The following is a 23266-nucleotide window of genomic DNA, read 5'->3' on the forward strand; positions in this document are numbered from 1 at the left end:
TCAGCTTATTGAGCGGTTGTGTCAGTTAATTCAGTCAAAAATTGCTTCACAAAGCCATACAGCCCATTTTTTAATTGTGAGCAAGGGCCGTACGTGCTATGTTTCTTCTTGGTTACACAGTCCTAGGGTGAAATCCTGGCCCCCACTTAAGTCAATGGCAAAACTCCCATGGAATTCAGTGCGGCCAGGATGTCACCCCAGAGGTTCAGAATCCCACCATGTTCTACAGGAGCAGCATGACTCTGTTTCTTACAGGAACTCAGTGTTATTCAGTGGAATTCTCCCCACAGAGCAGGAAATAGGTTCAAGAAGGGAGGACAGCAAGACTTCTAAATGGATGAATAATCCGTGGATTTTCCATAGCTCTTACTTGGCCACTCAAGGGAATAAAGGGGAGTAAAGCCCCCCTGCCCTTTACTCCCAATTGCAGCTCCAGCTCTGGATGTGGGGATAAGGGGCGAGCCAAGGCTGACCCCCTGATACTCCCTATTGTGAGCAAGTGGGCAGGGAGGGAGAGAGAAGGGTGGGGAGTGGGAGGAGCTTTGGGTCTGCCCCTCCCTTTTCCCACCAGCCAGGCACACAGGGATGTTATTTCGTAATAGGTCAAGATGTGCATTCAAAGAACTATAGCTATTCCAGGATAAGAGGGTCCACACTGGGAGTTGTTCTGGAATAGCTAGAGTGGAATAGTTATTTTGGAATATCTATTTCAGTCAATGTAGATAAGCCCTAAGTTGCATCTTGAAAAGAGAAGGAGTGACTAACTGTCCCACACAGAACAAGATGGCCTCAGGGGAGGAATTGTGCCTCTCTGAGTCTCAGTTCCATAGGTGCCGACTCTGGAAAAATAATGGTGGGTGCACCCACTGGCAGCCCCCCATCAGCACCTCCCCCACTTCCCAGCGCCTTCGGCCCACCGGCAGCCCCGCCAATTGGCTCCTCCCCCTCCCTCCCAGCACCTCCTGCCTGCTGTGTATCAGCTGTTCCACGGCATGCAGGAGCTGCTGGGGCAGAGTGGGGAGGATCGAGGGCAGGGACTGCTGGGGGGAGGGTGTGGAAGAGGCAGGGCGGGAGCATGGCAGTGGCAGGAAGAGGCAGGGTGAGAGTGGGGCCTTGGGGGAAGGGGAGGGGTGTGGGCGGGGTCTGGGAGTGAACCCAGGGAGGAGCACCCCCTAGCACATTAGAAAGTGGGCGCCTATGCTCAGTACCTCCCTGCACCTTCTCTCGGGACAGTGCAGACACATGCTGCCCCTTACTCTGGGCCAAGCCTAATGTCTAGATCTAGCCCTATGTGAGGTTTGAAGCATTTCAAGTGTGAGCGGGTACCTCTTACAGGGCATCACCATTCTGTGCTTGGCTGCTACGTTAGTGTTTAAAATAACAGTGGTCGTTTGTATGTTGAGTTTCCATCTTATTGTCTATCCGAGGTGCAAGAAGCACTTCTTCAACGTGCCTTCAGAACTAGAAACCCAGAGTACAGCAGGCATCAAATACAACCATTAAAATTTTTTTAAAAATCTGCCTTATTTCCCCCCGGGAGAAGAAGGGGAGAAATCCATATTGTCAGATGTGAGTCGCATTGCTTGGGCACAGATAGCATGGTGATGGGTATGGCATAAAAACCAAAATAGAACAGAATGGCCAGTGATTAAAAACGTGTTTTGCACTCATCCGCAGTTGCATTTCTCTGCAAAGTGAAATGAGCAACGATGAAAACAAATGAGTTTTCCTTACAGGGTGCAAATAGCAAAGGGTGTTACTTAAAGTGAGGTTGGTTTGATGTCTAAATATATGTGATGTGAGACTTTTCTATCCTCACAAAATGTGCTTGCAGTAGTTCAAGGAATTTAACATTACCCAAAGTGTGTGTGTGTGGGGGGGGGGGGGGTTCCCTAATTTAAAAGCATAGCATACCTCTAATTAACCCTGTTCTGATACCACTTTTAGGATCCAGTGTCCATCCCTCAAGATAAGGGCCCGATTCATTCTTACCCTGCACCTTGTGCAGACATTTACACCAGTGCAATGTGGGTGTAAAATGATGCTGTTCTGATTTGGTAGCATTTCACATCCAGTTTGCACTGGTCTAAGTCAGTGGTTCTCAACCTTTTTGGGCTCAGGACCCATTTGGAAACCTTGGTAGCCTGTTGCAGCCCAGTAAATAGCCTTAGTGCAAAAAACACCCACTTACTAAATATTTCTTACCCCCCATGTATAATATATACATTAACATAATAAGTAGTGAGTACTTAATAGGTACACTGTGCATACCATAGCGGTTGCTCCTGCCGCTCCTGTCCTGTGGGGCTGGCAGGGCTGAGCTCCCCACTCTAGGTATTGTGACCTCCGGGGGTGCAGCACCACTTAGATTTGGCTCAGCTCCACCGACGGGGAGCCAGCCAGACTCATTTTGTGTGAGTGGTGTCGTGACCTGGCACACTGCGTCACAGCGCCACTCACTCAAATTTGGCCTAGCCAGCTCCTCCGTGATCATGACGGAGGGGCAGCAGGGCCAAACCTGAGTGGTGCTGTGACCTCAGACACCAGATTCTAATGCCTGGAGCGGGGAGCTGACCCAAGCCAGTTCCATGGGACCGTTGCTTCAGGAGCTGCCACTGTGGGGTGACTGCTGTGCAAGTATGGGGTGGGTTCTGCACCCCCCCCTCAGTGACTCCCACATCCTGGAGGGCAGGACCCAACCTCCTCCCCTGCTGGGCCTCGCACAGGACCCTTTGACACATTCTGGTGACCCAATTTTGGGTCGCAACCCACAGGTTGAGAAACCTTAGTCTAAGTAACTCAGCACAACAGAGCACTTGTTTTCACTGCTGTTAGCTCAAATTATCTATACTCCACTCCTCTTGATTGAACCTAGCCTGAGTGGGAGCAGTGACGCTGCGAAACTGCACTCAAGCTGTACAGAATAGCTGTGTCTCCACTGTATTACCAGCTGCAGCATCAGCAGCATGCCAGCTTCAACCCACCCCCCCCGGATGGGCCAGCTTGCTTGAGTTTAAAGCATCACTGAACTCAAACTAGAGATTTTTGTGTACCCCTGGGAGTTTGGTTAGGGGCAGCACTCAATTTACACCTCGAGCTAACACTGCATTCGACACAAGCCTATAGAATTGGGCCCTTAATCTTAAACTGAATTCCCACGAAAGGGTAAACCTTTAATTGTATTTTAATTTAATCTCTCAGTCTGGGTACGGTGGAATATACAGGAGAAAATTGCAAATAGCTCCTCCTTCCTACTAGCCAGTGGTCGACCATGCCCAGTTGTTAAATGCTTTAGCAAAGCATGTGATGCGTGGGACTGAGATCACAGCCTGTTCTTCAAGCTAGAGGGGTTTTGAAATAGTTCTAGAAATTCAGATCCCCATCAAGCATATGACAGACAAATTTCCAACTAGCCTTTCTTGAATACGCTTGCCTGTTTGCAAATCAGTCAGCCTCCTTTGCTCCACCTGGGTGCAGGGACGCCTCTCCCTGAGCTCAAGTGGGTGCCCTGCAAATTGATCATGAATGCGGATTGGAAAGTGGCTTAAAATTTTGGTCCAAGATATCTAATGACTACAGCACAGAGCAAGTAGTAACACGGTGAGGGGGGGTGTTGGGCTCCGGTAAATTGCCTGTAGAGTGGCTATTGTGCAGTTCTCATGGTCGGTCTCCCCCAGTTAGTAGCCTTCCTTTTTTTTACAGGTTACAAGGAGGTACTTAGAGAGTACATTATATGTCTTGAGTTTTGCTGCAGAAATGAGATTAACCCATTATTGGTTTTTAAGGCCTGGCTTGACAAAGCCCTGGCTGGGATGAGTTAGTTGGTGTTGGTCCTGCTTTGAGCAGGGGATTGGATTAGATGACCTCCTGAGGTCTCTTCCAACCCTAATATTCTATGATTCTATGACGTGCTTTCCAGCACATGTTCTTAAATTACCTTTGAAAGGTTTTTTCCAACCCCTTTGCCTGCTAATGACATTTGCTTTGTTATTTTTGATGGATATCTTCATACCTCTCCCCAGTCAATTTTGTAATAGTTTACAACAAAACTATATGAATATGGTTTCTCTGCAGCAAAATTAAAATGTCCCTGGCAGGAAGCCTTTTTTTCTTTGCGTGCTATAATATCTGTGAAGTCAGGATCAATGAAAATGTGCAAAAAAGGCTATTATTTACAGCTTCTTTCACGCAACCAGCAGACTAAGCCACAGAAATCTTCTTTTCCTCCTAAATCCAGCATGAAAGATTGTTCATGAAGCATTCCTGTTCTGGAGATTAACTAATTGCACAGTAATCAATCATTTTCATTGCACGGTCACATATAGGGATTTCTTCCCTCCATGCAAATGGAGCAATGTTTTAAAGGCAAACCACTGCTCTGGGTACAGGCGGATTAAGCAGAATTTATTGGAGAGCAATTAAAATACTGGTTAGAATAATTTGTTTTTAAGGCTGAATTTCACATCAAAGTAAAGATATCTGAAGAGTACACCGGGCTGAAGAACAATAAAGCCATCATTTCCAGCCAGCCATTATGCATCCCAGGAGTTTACAGGGGAGCGAATAGAGTGAAGCAGCCTCAAGGCAGAGGGTGAAATATGGGTGCAGTTGCTGCATTAGGAAAGGCGCGCCGGTGATACTGCACAGAAGTTTGCTTTTGGTGCTTGTGGCTTTAGCTTTCCTTCATTTCTTCCCATAAAGGCCAAGTCCTACCTGTGTGTGTAAAAAGCTGAGGCACAAAGACGAGCCGAGTGACTGCCCTGTGCCTTCTGCTGGCAGGGGAACCCAGCCAGTACAGGATTCTAAATGACTGGCCAATTCAGGGCCTGATCCATCCCGCGTGGGAAGACTTTCATTGATTTTAATGGAGGTTGGATCAGACCCTCAATGCGCTGCAGAGTTCTTTGGTGCTGCTTTGCTGTTGTCACAAATTGTTTGGTTGTCCTTCTGCTGGCTGCATCTGCTTTTTTTGGTCTGGGAACTAGCTGTTCTCGTCCCTCCACCCCTTAACCGTAGCTCCTTAGGCCATGCTGTGTGTTCATGTTTATGGCTGCAGAGGTCCACTCACTTGGCATTTGATTTAGGTCTGTAGTGTAGATCTGGACTTAGTGGGGGCAGATCACTTTGTCTACACAGGGACACTCAAGAAAGTTAATCTGAATTAACTAAAAGTGGGAATTTAAAGAGGATTAACCCTGGTCCACACTACAAACCTATGTTGACGTAACTACGTTGCTAAGGGGGTTGGAAAATCCACACCCTGGAGTGACACAGTGATACCGACCGAATTCCCAGTGTAGACCGTGCTCTGGTAGCTACCACCTCTTGGGGAAGTGGAGTACCTGTGCCAAGGGGAGAAGCCCTCCCGTCCGTGTAGGTAGCATCTTCACTAAGTGCAACAGCAACGCAACTGCCTTGGTGCATCTGCACCACTGCAGCACTTCAAGTGTAGACAAGCCCTTGGTTGACTTCATTTACCCCTGTGTGCATATTCTTATTCAGAATTAAAGTGACCTGAATTCAATTTAGTTTAATTCACTTCTAGAGTGAGTTAAACTAAGGGAAAGTCTATACTACCAAATTGCGTCAACCTAAGTTACGTTAATTTACAGCCACCACAGTAATTAAACTGCTTTTGGATGTCCACACTACACTGCTTGTGTCAGCGGGTGCATGTTCTCACCAGGAGCGCTTGCATCAATTTAATTGTCAGTGTGGGGCATTGTGGGATGGCTTCTGAAAGGCAGCAACCATTGATGTAAGCAACGCAGTGTCTACACTGACACTGTATTGACTTAACTACATCGACATAAACGGTACGGAGGTGGAGTTATTAAATCTCACAGAGATGGAGTTATTAAATCAGTGTTGTGGGCGAGTTACATTGGTGGGAGCACCATTGTAATGTAGACACTTACAGAGTTAGGTCTAACTCCGTAGCGTAGACCAAGCTAAATCAGATTAAGGCCATTTTAACGCTGAATAAGTGTCAGCATTAAACAGAGGTTTCATTCAGTTTAGTTAATCCACTTTAAAAGATAATTTGGATTAACTTTTGTGAGTATCCCCATGTAGACAAGCCCTTAGTCTCTCTGTGCCTCAGTTCCCCATTTGTAAAATGGAGATAATTGCACTTCCATACCTCACAGAGGTGTTTGAGGATCAATACTTCAGGCTGAGCCTCTCAGTTACTACGGTGATGGGGACTCAATAAGAACCGTAGCTAGAAAAACATTGCCGTTTATTTTCAGAACAGGATTTTCAAAGTGACCAGTGTTTTTGGTTGCCCAGCTTGAGCCAGCCATTTCATGGCTATGTGTGATCCCTCTTCATTGGGAAGCCCATGAGTGTTGCAGTGAACAAGTAAAAAGTGTGAGCAGCTGGCATTGACTCAAGCTTTCCCCGAGACTAGAGTTAAGGAGGTGCTGGAATGTATTGTGAACAAGATCACTGAGCCTGGCTCACCAGACAAATTCCATTTTAGGTGGCATCTGACTTTCACAGCTGGGTGCTCAATGCATTTGAAATATCAGTCCCCTTAAGGTGTTTCAGGCTGGTCACCCAAAAACGAAGGCACTTCTGAAAATCTTGATCCATCCATCCAGCCAAGATTCAATGGCTGGAAGTTGAAGGAAGACAAATTCAGACTGAAATTAGAATCATAGAATATCAGGGTTGGAAGGGACCTCAGGAGGTCATCTAGTCCAACCCCCTGCTCAAAGCAGGACCAATCCCCAGACAGATTTTTGCCCCAAATGGTCCCCGCAAGGATTGAACTCACACCCCTGGGTTTAGCAGGTGCAAATGATTAACAGTGAGGGTAATTAATCATCACAACAATGTATTAAGGGGTTGTGGTAGATTCTCCCTCACTGGCAATTTTTAAATCAAGATTGGAAGTTTTCCTAAAAGAGATGTTCTAGTTCTAACAGGAATCAATTCAGGGAAGTCATCTGGCCTATGTAATACAGGTAGCCAGACTAGATTACAGTAGTCCCTTCTGGCTCAGAATCTATGAGAATGTCTGTCTATTTTGCTACTGTACTTGTTACCATGAAAAATGAGTGCCATATCTCACACATGTATTTCCACACATTTCATTTGACTAGGTGCAACCATGTATTATATTCCATAAGAACAACAATACGACATCCTAGCAATAGGAAGTTATCACCTGGCATGAAATATGTCTTTTTTAAAGCTTATTGTAATCCATCCTTCCACTCACTGGCCTTTGAAAATACTTTTGATAGTGGTGGTACTCAAACCTACGAGGATGGAGGGAATAGCTATTTGCAAGGCATGTTCAAACAAGGGGAAGGACAAGGGTTACATTGCAAAGTGGTGGACAAGGCTACCAGTTCATAGGTAGGGCAGAATGTCTGGAGAATGGATGGAAAAGGGAGAGTCCATGCATGTCCCAGGCTTGGACTAGTTTTCTCATCCTTCATTCCTGCCTCAGACTTCAAGGTTTGTCTTTAGATTTGGTTACACTGCACTCTACCTGCTGGGAATGGCTCTGTATCAAATGTAACTATTGCTCAGTGTTGGTCACAGCTGGTAGAGTCTCTGTTTGGAATTGGCCCAGTATTGGGTTGGATTAACATTCAGACTGAATTACCTTTCATTACACGAGAGGATGGAAGACAGATCAGGGTTTAGATAAGCGTGGAGAATCTCAGGTTACTGCTATCTGTACCGTTCCTGCCTTGTAGATAAACAAAACTCTTCAGTTTTGAGGGCTGACAGTCAGTTAACCTTTACTTAACCTTCACTAGCGCAATAGCCAACCTCTCCCCCCATGCAACCCCCAAATAACCCTTCAAAAATAAATACATCAAAGGGAAGGAAAGCAGCAGCCCCGTCTCACAACACAGCTTTGTGTCACTGAGCACATGGTCACAGTCCCTTGCATAAAGGAAATGAATTCTGACACTGAATTCCCATCACATTAAGAGGTTTAGCACTTGCTATGAACAAGGAGTATGTTTCCTTACCTCGGGAGAAGCGCTGTACATAGAGATTAATTTAGTTTCTTCCAACTAAGTTCCTCTGGGGGTCTGCTTCTGTTTCCAGTGCTTGCCTTTGGAAATGTCTGTGTGTAACCTCTCTTAGAAGGTGTTGGGGGAAGAAGAACTAGCTCTCCCGGTTTAAGTGTTTAAAATAAGCATGTCACCATTTTCCAAGGAAATTTCAGCTCTCGTGGTCTATGTATTATTCTGATTTTTTAATATTTCTATAACAGGAACATCTAGCAGCCCCATTGTGCTAGGCACTGTCTTCACTTACAGAGGGATAGACAGTTTCTACCCTGACGCGCTTGCCATCTACATAAGCAAGAGGGGCAAAGATAGGATGGGAATGAGAGGGTGAAATGGTTTGCCCAAGGTCACGCGATAGTTCAGTGGCAAAGCTGGGAATAGGACCCAGGTCTCCTGACTCCCCATCCAGTGCCTTATCAACTGCCTCCAATGAGACTCAGGGTTCTGCCAACAGGTACATTTCAGGACCAAGTTTTAGTAGAGGTGTGTGTGCACATGCATCCACCTTTTCATGCGCAAAGGCAGGATTTTTCTTGCATAGAGGTGAGTGTAGGTGTGTGCTTTGCTTTAAGAAAATATGGCTCCTTATGTACAGTAACTGGATACTTCCGGACTTCTAAGTAATTTCTTGATTTCTAAATCTCCCATGGGTCTGTCTTTCAAATGGTGTGAGCTCAGTATTCTTCCTTCTTGAATTGAGCTTCTTTGAATCTTGCTAGGGTTTAGTCACTTTACAAAGGCTCACGGCAAGTAGAAAAACGGGGTTGAACTTACCAAAGACGAAAAATCTGCCCCGCCCCTTAGTGGGTTTGACAACTGAGAGTCATAGAGTCTAAACCCAGAAGGGAGCATCAGCTCATCAAATTGGACTACCTGTATATCTCAGGCCACCAGCGCCACCCAGCAACCTCACACTAACCCCAACAAGCAAAATTAGATCCAGGTATTACAGCCCACAGTTACTCTGTGTTCCTTCAGCATTTGGCACAATAAGCCCCAGTCCTGGTCGAGACTTCTAAGAAGGGCTACAGTGCCAGTATACATAATAATTCTTTGCCTGTGTGTATTGAATTTCTAATCACTGTGGTCTTGAGTTATCCCCTTGTAACCAACTTCCTGGCTGTGTTGCCCCTTTTCTTAGTGGACTGTAGCCACTAAACCGGGGGTGGGCAAACTTTTTGGCCCAAGGGCCACATCTGGGTATGGAAATTGTATGGCGGGCCATGAATGCTCATGAAATTGGGTGTTGGGGTGCGGGAGTCGGTAAGGGCTCCGGCTGAGGGTACGGGCTCTGGGGTGGGGCCAGATATGAGGAGTTCAGGGTGCAGGAGGGGCTCCTGGCTGGGGCAGGGAGTTGGGGTGCAGGCTCTGGAGTGGGGCTGGGGATGAGGGTTGGGGGTGCAGGAGAGTGCTCCGGGCTGGGACTGAGGGGTTTGGAGGGCAGGAGAGGGATCAGGGCTGGGCAGGGGGTTGGGGTGCAAAAAGGGGTCAGGAGTGCAGGCTCTGAGTGGTGCTTACCTCAAGCAGCTCCCAGAAGCAGCGGCATGTCCCCCCTCCAGCTTCTACATGGAGGCACAGCCAGGTGGCTCTGCACGCTGCCCTGTCTGCAGGCGCCACCCCTGCAGCTCCCATTGGCCGTGGTTCCCAGCCAATGGGAGCTGCAGGGGCAGGGGCAACTTGCAGAGCCCCTTGGCTGCCCCTATGCATAGGAGCCGGAGAGGGGGCATGCTACTGCTTCTGGGAGCCGCGCAGAGCAGGGGATGCCCCCGATTCCACTCCCCAGCTGGAGCACCGGGGCGGGACAAGCCCTGGACCCTGCTTTCCAGCAGGAGCTTGAGGGCCAGATTAAAACATCTGGAGGGCCGGATACGGCCCCCAGGCTGTGGTTTGCCCACCCCTGCACTAAACTCTGGCATGGACCTCTGTTAAATACTTGGTGAAAATCTAGATCCATAATTTTCCCTCGGGGCCATTATGTTTTAAAGGGTGACAGGTTGAAAAACATATAGCTCAGTGCAAGAGGAATGATGTTAAACAAGACTTTGCCTGTATGTGTGCAGCCACAGAAGATTTTAACTGTGGCCTATCGATACGGCAGCTTTTCTTATACTGAAAAGCTATGACCTACAGGCATATCACTTTGTGCCATGATCTCATCAGATTTCACACAATAAGCTGGGTTGGACCAGTGTGATAGTTGAATGGGAGACCTCAAATAATGCCTGCTTGTTGCAGGAAATACTGTGGATGATTTAGTAGATTGCATTCTTTCCTCTGAGTTAATACTGAATGAATGCCCAGTTGGCAGGGCTGTTTTGAATTAAATGTAAACTCAAAGTCTTGATCAGGTGTAGTCATTATAAATCTTGTGGCACTTCTCAAAGAATTAAATCTGGCATCCTGGCCAAATCGCAGCTTAGATAATTTTATTTTCCTTACCTATAATTCTCCCTGCTCTTCCACGTAGCTATACTATATTTAGTTTCCTAGCTTACATTGTTATTCTGTTGTGAACTGTTTATACAGATGCTACATTTCACCCCAGAGCTGGCTACATTTCAGCAGTGGGTGAAGTGATTTCTCTATGTAGCATAGTTCATATATCAGTTTAATATTTGTAAAGCAATTTAGGATCCTTTGGGGTAAAAACCACTCTATAAATATGCTTTTAACATATCTCTTTCCAGTATTCTCAGTAGCTTCCTCTTTTTAGGAAGTAGGAATTTCAGTAAGCATGCCAAGTATCTGTTTGAAAAGTGATACTGCCTTTATTTTTTCTTTTGACTAACTGAACAAATTTAAAATCTAAAATGCATTGGTGATGGGAGAGATTCACTTAACTCAATCTCTATTTAAAAAATAATAGTCTAACACAGTATCTGCAAGCATTCTAAAAGCCAGTGTTTTTCAAAGGATGGCATTACTGGAGCATTTCCTCACAGCTGATTTCAAGTGTGGGGGGAGGAGAACACGGGACATTTTTTCCTAGCTACAACCTTTTCTTTCTCTCTCTTTCTCACTCTCACACACCCCCACCCCAATCACACGGACACACATACACCTTCTTTGACATGCTGCCTGACCGACAATGTAGTGACCCCTTTAGGTGATTCTTGTATATCCTTTGCAAAATTGCAGACGGGCTTTGATTTATATTAATTTTAATTACCGGTCATGTACCACATCCTTGCAATGAAGGATAACAGTGATCCCAGAGACAGTAGCCACCGTAGCTTGGATAGACAACGCCACCCTGAAATGGAGAAATAAGAAAAAGTTCATGCCAATGCTCATCTTGCTATGACTAGAATGAAAGAGCCTAAATATTTGGGGGGATCACTACGTCAAGAAGGTGCAAATTAGCTTGACACCTACACTGTGCACCCTGCACATGCGATAACTCTGATGATATCAGTCTTTCCTCCCACCTACACTGCGTGTGTCAGAAATGTGCTAAGCTAGGTCCTCAGGTGATATAAACCATCATAACTCCATTGAAGTCTATGCAGCTATGCCAGTTTACATCTGCTGAGGATATGACCTGCAGTTCTGTATTCAAGGCCTAGCCCTATTAAACACATTGCCTAGAAATAACAATATATAGTTCCCAAAATGTACATGGTCTGGGCCGAGAGATGAACTGTGCTGAACAGTCCCTGCTTCAAAGAACTTACATTCCCAAGGTATAAATAGGTACAAACAAAAGAGAGCTGAAACATGCTATTTGGTTCTAGATGCATATTCCTTGCATTCACATGCACTGCATACATCAGAACCATGCTGCAATATTTTAGACACACATCCCACAAACACCAGGCTTGCCAGAAACGCGCTCTTCTCTTCTAGATACATATAACACACAGTCTGCACGAGTCAGGAATGTTATTCTTTACTAAATGCATGTTGCATGCTCGCACACAGTCTAATCATAGCCGGGATAAGCTATTCTGCTCTGGGGGTCCATGACATCTACACACACACATTGCATATGTCAGGAGTATGCTATTGTATCCTAGTTCTGTCTCACTTACACTGACCATAGAGAGGGCAAGGAGCTCCCCTTATTTCTCCCCCAGAGCTGGCCAGAATCTTGATGAGTGAAGCCTTGTTCCCAGCTGGTGCTGGTGTGCGTTCTAGATCCCTGAAAGGGACTGGGAGAAGGTGGGTCTATGGACCGTGAATTGCTTTGTCACTCATATGTCACATGTCATACCTTACCAGGCTGAAACAGCTCATCTCTGAAGCACGAATGACTTTGGTTCACCAAACATTGTACTAACCAGGGGTTCAGAGACTGTGGTGAAGGTCACCTAGAAAGACAGAACCCAAACCCACGTGTCTTAGTGTTGCCCATATCTAATATCCATGTGGATAAGCTATTCTTGCAAGATGCCTTCTGTATATTAAGTAGAGAAGAGCATTAATTTTCTGGAGCTTCGAAGGGTCCACTCGGGGAGGGTAAGGTACGGACTCTGTTAAATCAGCAGGTAGTTGGTCTTTTGGGTGTTGAATGTAACAGTCATGTTGAATTCTGTTCTGTGTTTAAAGTTAACCACTGGCCAGGACCCTTTTGTACTTGGGATGGGAGATGAAAAGGAGAATTAAAAAATCCGAGTAGAATGAGAACAGGGTGTGTTTAGTGTTGGGTGAATTGTGAGTGTTTGGTCCTGGGGGGGAGGAAGAGAAATCAATCTCCGTTAAAAACAGGACCATGGTCAATATTGTTTGTGTTGTTAGTAATGGGTGATGAAGAGAAAGATGTCACTTTCCTCTGATTCATTCTTGTCACTAATCGACCTTTGCAGGCTGCGTGGGGGAAGTTCTAACAGTTCGTTCCTATGACTCCAGGTTGTCCCTGTGCAGTAATACCCAGTAGAAGCGGCACCCTGTAATGCACTGCATGGAGAGTGAGCCCAAAAAACTCTTTCCTTTGCCAGGGATGGGCGAGCCCTTCCTTGTGTAGCTGAGCCAGGGCTCCTGCAGTAGGAGTCCTTGGGAACTTGGGGATTGCTCGCTACTGCAGAGCAAGATGCTAAAAAGGATCAGAGAGGGGCAGGATGGAAAAATGGGGTTGTGATTTCATCTTGCCCTTGCACAAACCACACAGCAGGGCTAGCCCACCTTATCCTGGCTGGCTCCAGTATGATCAGGTAGGATGTAATAACTACCGGTATCTTTAGCAAGCCTGACTCTCTTATACAGTATAATAAACAAGTGATGTTATATTGATCATTATTATCTTAGGTGAAAGTCAGGTTTTGGACGGTTCAGAGTTGCCGCTTTTCTTGGCCTTTTCTTGGCCTTGGCTAAAACAAGATATGGCTGTTAGTCCTCTTCCTTTTAGATCATTTTAAATGTATGGATGGCTACACCTGGTATTTTATCGCCTCACATAGGCCCACGTTTGAAAATAAGACTGGCCAGTTAAGGTTACTATAAGTTTATTACACCACAACACAACTTTCCTTTCTCTATTAAAACCAGTTTTGATAATTAGAAGCCCTTCTTTTTTTTATCAGCCATATTTTAAGCTTAGCATCCTCTCCAGACCTGTCTTGCTAGCTGTTACATTTTTAAAAAATTTTGAACCTATGTTTTTGGCAAGGACTTATTACACTTGCTTAGCTGCCTACATTTGTACACAAGTGAATAAGCAGATATATTTTCTTACCCAAGCTAAAGTAACCTTAACCCTTTTTATTCTAAAACCCTCCTACAAGCCCAGAGAGGGACTGTGTCTGCACAAGACATCGTCTCCACAGTCGTCCTCCTGGCACCTGCCCATACACAAAGCAGTGGCATAACTGTTACAGTCTAGCAGGGATGGGGAAGGAAACCTTTGACCTCTTTCTGAGCCATCCATTTGAGTACCTTACCAGTCAGCCACTGGCCTTGGTACACCAGCTGTCCACGTTCAGTGTTCTGTGGTCAGAAAAATGTGCACGTGCTCTGCCTAAGTAGATCTCCCTTGGAAAAAATAACAAACCCTCTGTATCTTCATTTAGAGACTGGGGCTTCAATTAAGTGTAATTAATTCCCTCTTTAATCAAAGGCAGCTTCTATTAAATGTATTTTCTCTCCCCTGTGGCTTGCATGATAGAGGTGTGACTACTGCAAGAGGGCAGGGGCTAATCAAGGGCAGCTTCTAAATGAAGATATGAATGTATTGCATCTAGGTCAAATGAAAGCGTCTTCCATGAGTCCATGCCTTTTAAACTGGGCTTATAATAAACATGTTAATTTTCTACATTATTATAAGCAGCTGCATCTTCTAGCGGCCCACAAGAATATATTTACTGTATTTGAAAGGTTTCTGTGAGGAAGCCGTGGGAGCTTTGATGTCCATGTTGCTTTCAGATTATCTCAGTGAGCTAAATTCCTCCCTACTGTAACTCCATTCAAGCCAATGCAGTTGGCCTTACATCTTAAGATGGGTTCATTTTACATGAGGCTTGAAAAGAAATATGTGTTTGCATATACAGGCAGATCTTGGAAGTATATATTTTAAAATATTTAATTACGGCCACGTATTACTATGATTTATTATTACGGCCGCTGGCGGTGCTGTGATCACTCCCTATCAGGCCACCTTGTCTCACTGTTTTCTTGTATTCCCCTCTCTCTGTCTGTATCCATCTGTCTCGTCTTATGCTTAGATTGCAAGCTCTTTGGGAGCATGGACTGTCTTCTAGTTCTGTGTTTGTACAGCACCCAGCACACTAGGGTCCTGGTCCATGATACTAACTACAAATAATCATAACCATAAAAGACTGAGTTTTACTTCGTGAAAAAAGTGGAATCAATTGTTCACCCAAAATCTGTTTTAAAGTGGACATGTGGAGCCATTTGATCGAAGCGTGGGCCCCACTAATCATTCACACCACAGGCTATGGGACAAGGGAGTTTTCCTGTCCTGCCTTGCAATCACTCATTCCAAAAAAGAAAGAAATCCAAACTAGCAAAATGGGACTGAGGCATTTTAACAAAAAGCTTTGGGCTCTGATCAATGTCACCCTGTGGAGTGTTTTGTTTAGCAGGCTGGTTTGTAACGTTACCCTGGCTTGTTCGGTTCAGCGCCTTTGGGGGCACATGCCTTTCAATCACCTTCCATAAGCAAATGCAATAAATTTCATCCATCCCATCCTTCACTCCCGTTCTGCCACTCTGTGGCTAAATCTGCTTTAGATGTGCCCCATTTTGTGTCTCTGACTCTTTCTGTGACTAGGTCTGTTCCTTGAGTGTCCTGTTTTCTTGCTACTGATTCACAACAATTCTGCTGACCTCACTGATGACATCGTGGATTCTTTCTTAGCTTAGGCCACCTTCATTTGCCTCCCACTTTCTCCTGCGATTCCCCACTACCAGTCTATCCACATTCTAGTTCTTATGCATCTTCTGTTTAGCTCTGTTTACAGAAATCCTGTTTTCTCCTAAGACACCAAACAAAGACCAGTTAATCAGATCATTGTATGGTTTAGTTCCAAACCAATTCCTGAGCTTGAGCTCGGGCTCATTCTGCCAGAGAAGCTTGTGGCCTGATAATGCTTCATTTTTGCCAGGGGTTGCCATGGCTGCGCTCCGGCACCTCTGGGTTTGCCACCTCCGTTATGAAAGTAAAAAAATTGCTTGAGCTCTGGCACTTAATTGCTTGAGCCCGGGCACCTCTATCATTACAAATTAAGCACTAGGTATGATATTGTAATAAACTGCATTACATTAGTCTTAAAAAAACCCCTCACTTTTGAATTACTTGACACATCCAAACTGAGGACATTGCAATCTGTGTGACCCTATGTTCCTGTTTCTGTTACCCTCATTATCTCATGCTTCTTCCCTTATTGGTTTGCTTGTTTATTTTGTTACACCCACTTGTCTTAAATTAGACTGGAAGCTCTTCAGGGCATGGACTTTTCTGATCAGGACCATGCTGTTTCTACATCTTCGAATAACATTAGCCATAGTTTGGTGTTCAAAATCCATTGTCTTCTCACCGTGTTTTGGGTTTATCCCTCACAGATTATTTTCCGAAAAATCAGCGATGTCAAGAAGGAAGAAGAGGAGCGTCTGCGCCAGAAGAATGAAGTGACCCTGAGCATCCCTGTGGACCATCCCGTGAGAAAGCTCTTTCAGAAGTTCAAGCAGCAGAAGGAGATGCGGAATCAAGGCACAACACACATCGACCCAGAGAGGAACCAGCTTCAAGTGGAGAGCCGTACCATGCAGAACGGGGCCTCCATCACTGGCACAAGTGTGGTCACTGTGTCTCAGATCACACCCATTCAAACATCCCTGGCTTACGTGAAAACCAGTGAGACAATCAAGCAGAACAACAGGGACGCAATGGAGCTTAAGCCAAATGGCAACCCTGAAAAATGTCTCAAAGTTAACAGTCCCATCAGGATGAAAAATGGGAATGGGAAAGGGTGGCTTCGACTTAAGAACAATATGGGAGCCCCAGAGGAGAAAAAGGAAGACTGGAATAATGTCACAAAGGCGGAGTCAATGGGGCTATTGTCCGACGACCCCAAGTGCAATGACTCCGAGAACAGTGTAACTAAAAATCCATTGAGGAAAACAGACTCTTGTGACAGTGGAATAACAAAAAGTGACCTTCGTTTGGATAAAGCTGGTGAGACTCGCAGCCCCCTAGAACACAGCCCTATCCAAGCTGATGCAAAACACCCCTTTTACCCCATTCCTGAGCAGGCCTTACAAACCACACTACAGGAAGTCAAACACGAACTCAAAGAGGATATCCAGTTGCTAAGCAGCAGGATGACTGCCCTTGAGAAACAGGTGGCAGAGATTTTAAAAATATTGTCTGAAAAGAATGTGTCCCAGACCTCTTCCCCCAAGTCCCATTTATCACCCCAGTTGCCCCCCCAAATACCTTGTCAAGATATTTTTAGTGTTTCAAGGCCTGCATCACCTGAATCAGAAAAAGATGAAATCCACTTTTAACATATACCTATGTGTATATATGTATACAGTATATATGCAATCGTGTATATATGCCTGTATACATATATATGTGTGTGTGTGTACAGTAAATATATATACATATATATTTTCACTTGCATCCAATATGACTTGAACACAACAAGGATTTTGATATGTAAATATTGCATGTCCAGCTGGATTCTGGCCTGCCAAAGAAAACAATTATTAACATAGATATTGCTTGTATAATATGCAGTTGACTGCATGCACACTTTACATTTATTTATAATCTCTATTATGTAATAAAAGGATTACTTTTGTTTAACAAAGGCAATGTTACTATTTAAAGAATCAGGGTCCAACCTGCCAATATTGCCATGACAGTTTTGATCTCAGGCTGGGTGAACTGAGCGTTTCTTTCCTCACTGTCCTCTCTGCTGAGTTTAAACGGTAGATTAACATGAGGCCGAAGACATGCTCAGTCTTCTATTAGAATCACTTCCTGGTATTGTTCCATTGTGTTATAATGTATATCTAGTGGTAGATTCATGTTTCCCATAAAGGAAGTGGAGGAGTCAGCTGAATTTAAAGGGACAGTAGGCGATGGTCTGAAATGTTGGAAATTATCAGTGGGGGTGTTCTGCATGCACTGGATTTTATCTCAACTGGCCTCCTCCTCTTAACATTATACATAAGAAACAATAATAATGAATGATTATGTACAAAATAGCAAAACAAAACATCTCACACACATATCCTGTATTTCTTTTTGCATGTGGGAGGACAGAAACTATTACTTGAAAGCCTCCTTTTAACAACACACTTGATACCAAACGGTTAGAATAACCGTATGTCGATTTTTGTAGCAACACTTAGCTATAGCGTCTGAGTCTGTCAGGGTATGTGTACGCTGCAATTAGACACCTGCGGCTGGCCCATGCCAGCTGACTCGGGCTCACAGGGTGCAGGCTAAGGGGCTGTTTAATTGCAGTGTAGAGCTTTAGGTTTGGGCTGCAGCCTGAGCTCTGAGACCTCCCACCTCACAGGGTCCTAAAGCCCAGGCGCCAGTCAGATCCCAGACATCTACACTGCAGTTAAACAGCCCCTTAGCCTGAGCCTCACGAGCCAGAGTCAGCTAGCCCGGCTCAGCCACGGGTGTCTAATTGTAGTGTCGACACAACCTCAATGTCTTTGTTAGAAACTCCATTTTTTCCAGGGTTGATGGCAGCTCCCCAAAAATGGCTCTTGGCTGAGACATCACATGAAAGGTCTCAGTGAGGGAGAGGGAAATCTAGGCTCAACTCATTGGGAGGTTGTAGCAAGTGGTGTCCAAAGCCTGACATTAAATGGTTGCATTACTCCCCCCCCCTTTTTAAAGGATGTTTGTAACTCTAAACTTGCCAGTGGGGGATGGGGGTAGATCAGGCTGTGTATTCACTAAGGGTGACATTCACTTCATGCACATCGAGCCCGGGTAATAGGGCTGTGGGAGGAAGAAGTGTGGGAAAGCTGGGGAGATGAAATCCAACCCCATCTGGAGACTGGGTGCCTGATACAAATGCTATTGAACTCAATGAGATTCTTAACCTTGACTTCGGTGGACTTTGGATCAGGCTGAAGGTGCAGGACTGCAGCCCCTGCACAGCCAGTTGTACAGTGAATGGGGGTCATTCGCTCCTACGACCCCTTACCAGAGCCCATCAGCGCCCTCCACGCTGGCTGGTGAGCAACCCACTGAGAGCCCACATGCAGTGTGTGCGATTGCTTAGCTTACAGCATCACATTCATGCATTGCCAGTGCGTGACATTATGAAGGGTGCTTACACCGGCACTGTCCACCATGGGTGAACTTTACTCAGCTTGCTACAGGATTTTAAAAAGATGCATCTCCCACACTAGCGAGACTTTAAAATCTGCTTAGGCCTGATCCACGGCGGTCCGAAATTGGCACAGGTCCATTGACTTTAATAGAGCCACACCAATTTACACCAGCTGCGGATCAGGGCAAATACTGCTTGTGCAGGTGCTTTTTTCAACCAAAGTGCCCATAGGGGTTTTAGAACATGCATGGTTGCTGACCTAGACTGACACAATGGACCATAATGACTCCAATGGAGGAGTTCAGTAATGCGCTTTTATGGCCTCCTGTGTCATAATCCCACTTTCTAAAAAGTGCCTATAGCAAATACAAATTTGCACAAAAAGCTTTTACAATCAGTCAGGTAAAACCGATCAGTTTTCATAATTAGTATGCATCCTTACCAATTAGGCTATCAGAGCCATTGCTTTTCATCCGGTAACTAAAATAAACCAAAACCCAAAACAGTTCCCCTGTGCAAACGGAATCATTTACAGCAGCGGAAGTTACAAACTTTCATCCCAGGTTGAACATGCCTCTTCACAGCAAATTGAAATACGTAATTCCACAAAAGACCATAACAAAGCCAAAGACGTCATTGCGGCTGTTGTGTCAATTCTCATAGGCTTTTAGGACACAATTTTCTTTCTTTTCTTTTTTCCCCTTATGCCCCCTCCTTCGGGAAATCCAAAAAGTGTGTGGATGCGGGAGGGGGAGATTCCACTTCAACAACAATTGTGGACAATTATTTTCAAAGCCTGGTGCCTAAGCGTCCCACTCACTTTGCTCAGTTACATACTTCCTTTTTGTGGCTGCATTTTTGCATCTGCTATTCTACTGCAGGTACAAATCAGGTAGCTAGAGATACATGGGGCAACCACAGTTCATTTTGTGGATACAAGTTGCACTTGGAGAAAGGGAGGCCAGACTTAGGGATTTACGCCCTTATGTGTCCACAGAGGTGTGGGGGCTACATATACAGCATGTGTTTTGTGGGTACATCTTAAGTGCCAAGCTTTACAGATTTAAGTGTGTGACTTTAATCTCTGGTTAAAGCTGATACACAGCAATTAATTTTCCTGGGTCCCTCTCCAATGTGCCTAGCTGTTGCACATGTTACAGGAATGTGGTTGATAGTAGCAAACTTGCCAGGTGTTATAGTCTCCGCATCTCCCCTCTCCTCCTTTGCAGTGGAACCAATGTGGTTTTGCTTCGCAGGCCTGAATGGTAATTCTGGGAGCCAGGCCCCCTGCACGTTGTGGTGCACAACTCCCTGCACTTCAGCACAGAGGTGGAGGTTGGGAGAGGAATGCACCGGGGGTAGATCCAGGTGAGCTGTGACTATGCCCATCACCGGCCACTTCCACGGAGGGGTAGGGCACCCTCATTGAGTGTAGAGGCTATTTGCCCGGAAAGGAGGATCTTGCCCCCGAGCCTCCCAGTGAATAGCCTAATTACTCAGACTGTACAGAGGACAGGACTTTGACCCATGTGCACATAACTCCGGTTTCATATTAACAGGAAGTTACATGAATGAAACAGGAGGGGAATATGCCTCTGTGTTATTCTGCAGGATATAACAGGATATGTTAGGAAGCTTTAGCCTTAACTGTGAATTTCTTTGCCTTTGTGGGGGATTTAGTTCTTTCTCTGTAACTAACGTTAACCAGAACTGCATGGCATGTAAGAGGATGTTTTTTACACTCTTAAATTAGCTGTAACTTCATGCGGCTTTTCAATGAGAGAACATGTAACTAAACGAATCTGACCTTGAAAAAATTTGAGATAACTGTATCGATTACAGTTCAGGTACAACTAGACTGGTTAAAAATGCATACTGGCTAAAAGCTATGCACACTATAAACTAGTAAGTTCATGGAACATACAAGGTTTTTCCAGGTTCGGTGTCAATTCTTGTGCCTGTGCTGCTCTTACTCTGATATTCATAGGTGCTGGAAATAAGGGTGCGGGGGGTGCTGCCATGTCCCCTGGCTTGAAGTGGTTTCCATCATATAGAGGGTTTACAGTTTCGTGCAGTGGTTCTTAGCACCCCCACAATACAAATTGTTCCAGCACCCCGATGGTATTCCTAGATCATCACAAAGATCTACGGAATCAATTCATATCTGTATGAGGCAATATATACAGAGCCAACTTTTCAACGGAAGTGCAATGGCTGTTCCTACAGTAACTGGGGCATGCAAATTGGATACTCCAGTCCTCATTGGCAGCACAAAGGTGTGTTTGCAGGCACATTTTGCAGGTGCAACCTTTGTGGTTACCATTTGGAAAATTTGGCCCATACATTGTTGACTATAAATGAACAATGCATTACATGTTGTTTCATGAAGTAGCATGAATCATTTATCAGGATAATTTATCTGGTTTTCCAGTCCCCTTGTTCCTTTGTTTGCATGATGTGGCTGACGGTGATGTTGAATGGTGTATACTCTTTTCATTAAGGAAGCATGAGTTTGGTGAACCCTGTAAATATCACTCTAATTTTCCCAGCAGAGCAATACAGTGATCTCATGATCCAAGTCAAACATGACTAAAAGTGAAACCTACTTTAATAAGTGCAATAATTAAACAAACAAAAAATTCTCTGATGCCTGAATCAGCACTCTAGTAGACATATAGGGAGCATTCAGTTGCATGCGTTAAGATTATTTCTGAGATATGTGTAAAAGTACAAATGCTCCTGCTGCATAATAATAATAGCGATAATTCTTAGCACTTATGTAGCGCTTTATGTGTTCAAAGCGCTTTTCAAACACGTACGTGGATTTTATTTTCTGGACAAGACACTAGTGAGGGGGAAAAAGGGTATATAAAATCAAACACTTTCCAACACAAATAAAACACCTTAAATAATATTTTTGCATAATATTATAGACATAATTTGAGCAAAACTGTAGAATTACATCAAGCTCAAAAACTCTCTGAGTAATTAAACCATGAAAGCCTAAGTAGCTAAACATTGCCTGACTGTTCTAATTTCTGATTTGTAAAAGTTTTCTTTCTTTACGGAGGGCTGGGGATTAGGGTATAACTGATTTACTTGTGTGGCAAAAATAAGCTTTTACTATGTTTTCTTCCTGTTAGCACAGCAAAGCCAGCACATCTATAAGAGTTGGATCCTATTCTCATTGAAGTCAATGGCAAACCTCCCATTGGCATCAATGAGAAAGGATCATCTCCTGAATGAGCGTGTTGGAGCAAAATTCCGATTGTAGATCCAAATTCGTCCCTCAGTTCCAACTTTATTGAAAGCAACAAGTCTGAACTGTAGGCTGATTTTGGCCTACAAAAGTCTTTACTCTGGTGAAAATGCATGAGGCTGAATGAATACAGATTAATTTTTGGATCCCAGACTGAGTTTGCAGAGATGGCAGTTGGAAAAAAACATTTCATTGTTTGTAAACCGAGCATAGTTGAACTTGAAATCATCAAATCACCATAAATATGGAGCCTTACAATTAAAGCTGGTTGGAAAATAGATTTTCTGTCCCCTGAAAAATTTTGGAGATTTTGAACAAAGGAATTGGGATAAAAAGCCAAAAATGTGAAATGTTTGGCAAATTTTCAAAAATTAAAATTGAAATGTCTTGTTTGGATAAAGTCATTTGAAATGAAAAATTGAAACTTTCTATTCAAAAAGTGCTGAAAAGGGGGATCTTTCAACATTTTAAAAATGGTTTTTCCAATTTTTTTCCTAAGCGAAATGTTGTCAAAATAGATAGGATTTCACACACAAAAATGTCCTTTGTTGAAACCGCATTTTCCATATGAAAACTGTTTAAAGCAAAAAAATGGGCTCAGTAATGCCGACCAGGCCATTTTACAATTGATTTTCAGTGCAGAACCACACTTAATCTCTTGAATAAATAAATACTCCGCTATGAGCCCCTTCTATAGCGCGTCACAATCCGGATGCCAGGATACTTTTAATAGAGTGTTTGAGACATGGGGGTGCAGGGCTGCTCATATAAAGACCCAAATCTGCAAGGTAATGAGCTCCCCATCTCCCATTCACTTCAGTGTGAGCAGAGAGTGCTCTGTACCTTTGAGGATTGGAAAGAGGTAGATTGTATTTTTCTTGTCTTTTCTGAAACTATCCCGAAATCATTACTCTCTGGGAGTTCAGGGCAGGGAGCAGAGCATTTGTCTATGTAATTCTGACCGACTGGCCCTGGCCTTTTACCTGCATCTCTGCAGAAGCTCACCCAATGGGAGGATTAGGGGCCTGGATTTCCACATAGAATCATAGAATATCAGGGTTGGAAGGGACCTCAGGAGGTCATCTAGTCCAACCCCCTGCTCAAAGCAGGACCAACCCCAACTAAATCACATGCATGCAGATAACTTTGTTCTAGGTAGTTTTGACATTTATTTTTTGATGCAAGTATCAAATGAGATCTCTAAT

The 23266-nt window shown here is 44.5% G+C and overlaps 1 protein-coding gene across 1 annotated transcript in view; it reads left to right on the forward strand.

Moving 5' to 3' along the window:
• The window catches only part of KCNH5 (potassium voltage-gated channel subfamily H member 5), a 222665-nt gene extending 205662 nt beyond the window's left edge, over window positions 1–17003 (forward strand). Inside the window, exon 11 of the mRNA XM_024194406.2 lies at window positions 16059–17003. Coding sequence (XP_024050174.1) covers window positions 16059–17003 — 945 coding nt within the window. The remainder of the gene's footprint in view (window positions 1–16058) is intronic.
• The last annotated feature ends 6263 nt before the right edge of the window (window positions 17004–23266 follow it).

This window comes from Terrapene carolina, unplaced genomic scaffold (assembly GCF_002925995.2).
Source record: "Terrapene carolina triunguis isolate 2854851 unplaced genomic scaffold, T_m_triunguis-2.0 Scaffold189, whole genome shotgun sequence".
NCBI lineage: Eukaryota > Metazoa > Chordata > Testudines > Emydidae > Terrapene > Terrapene triunguis.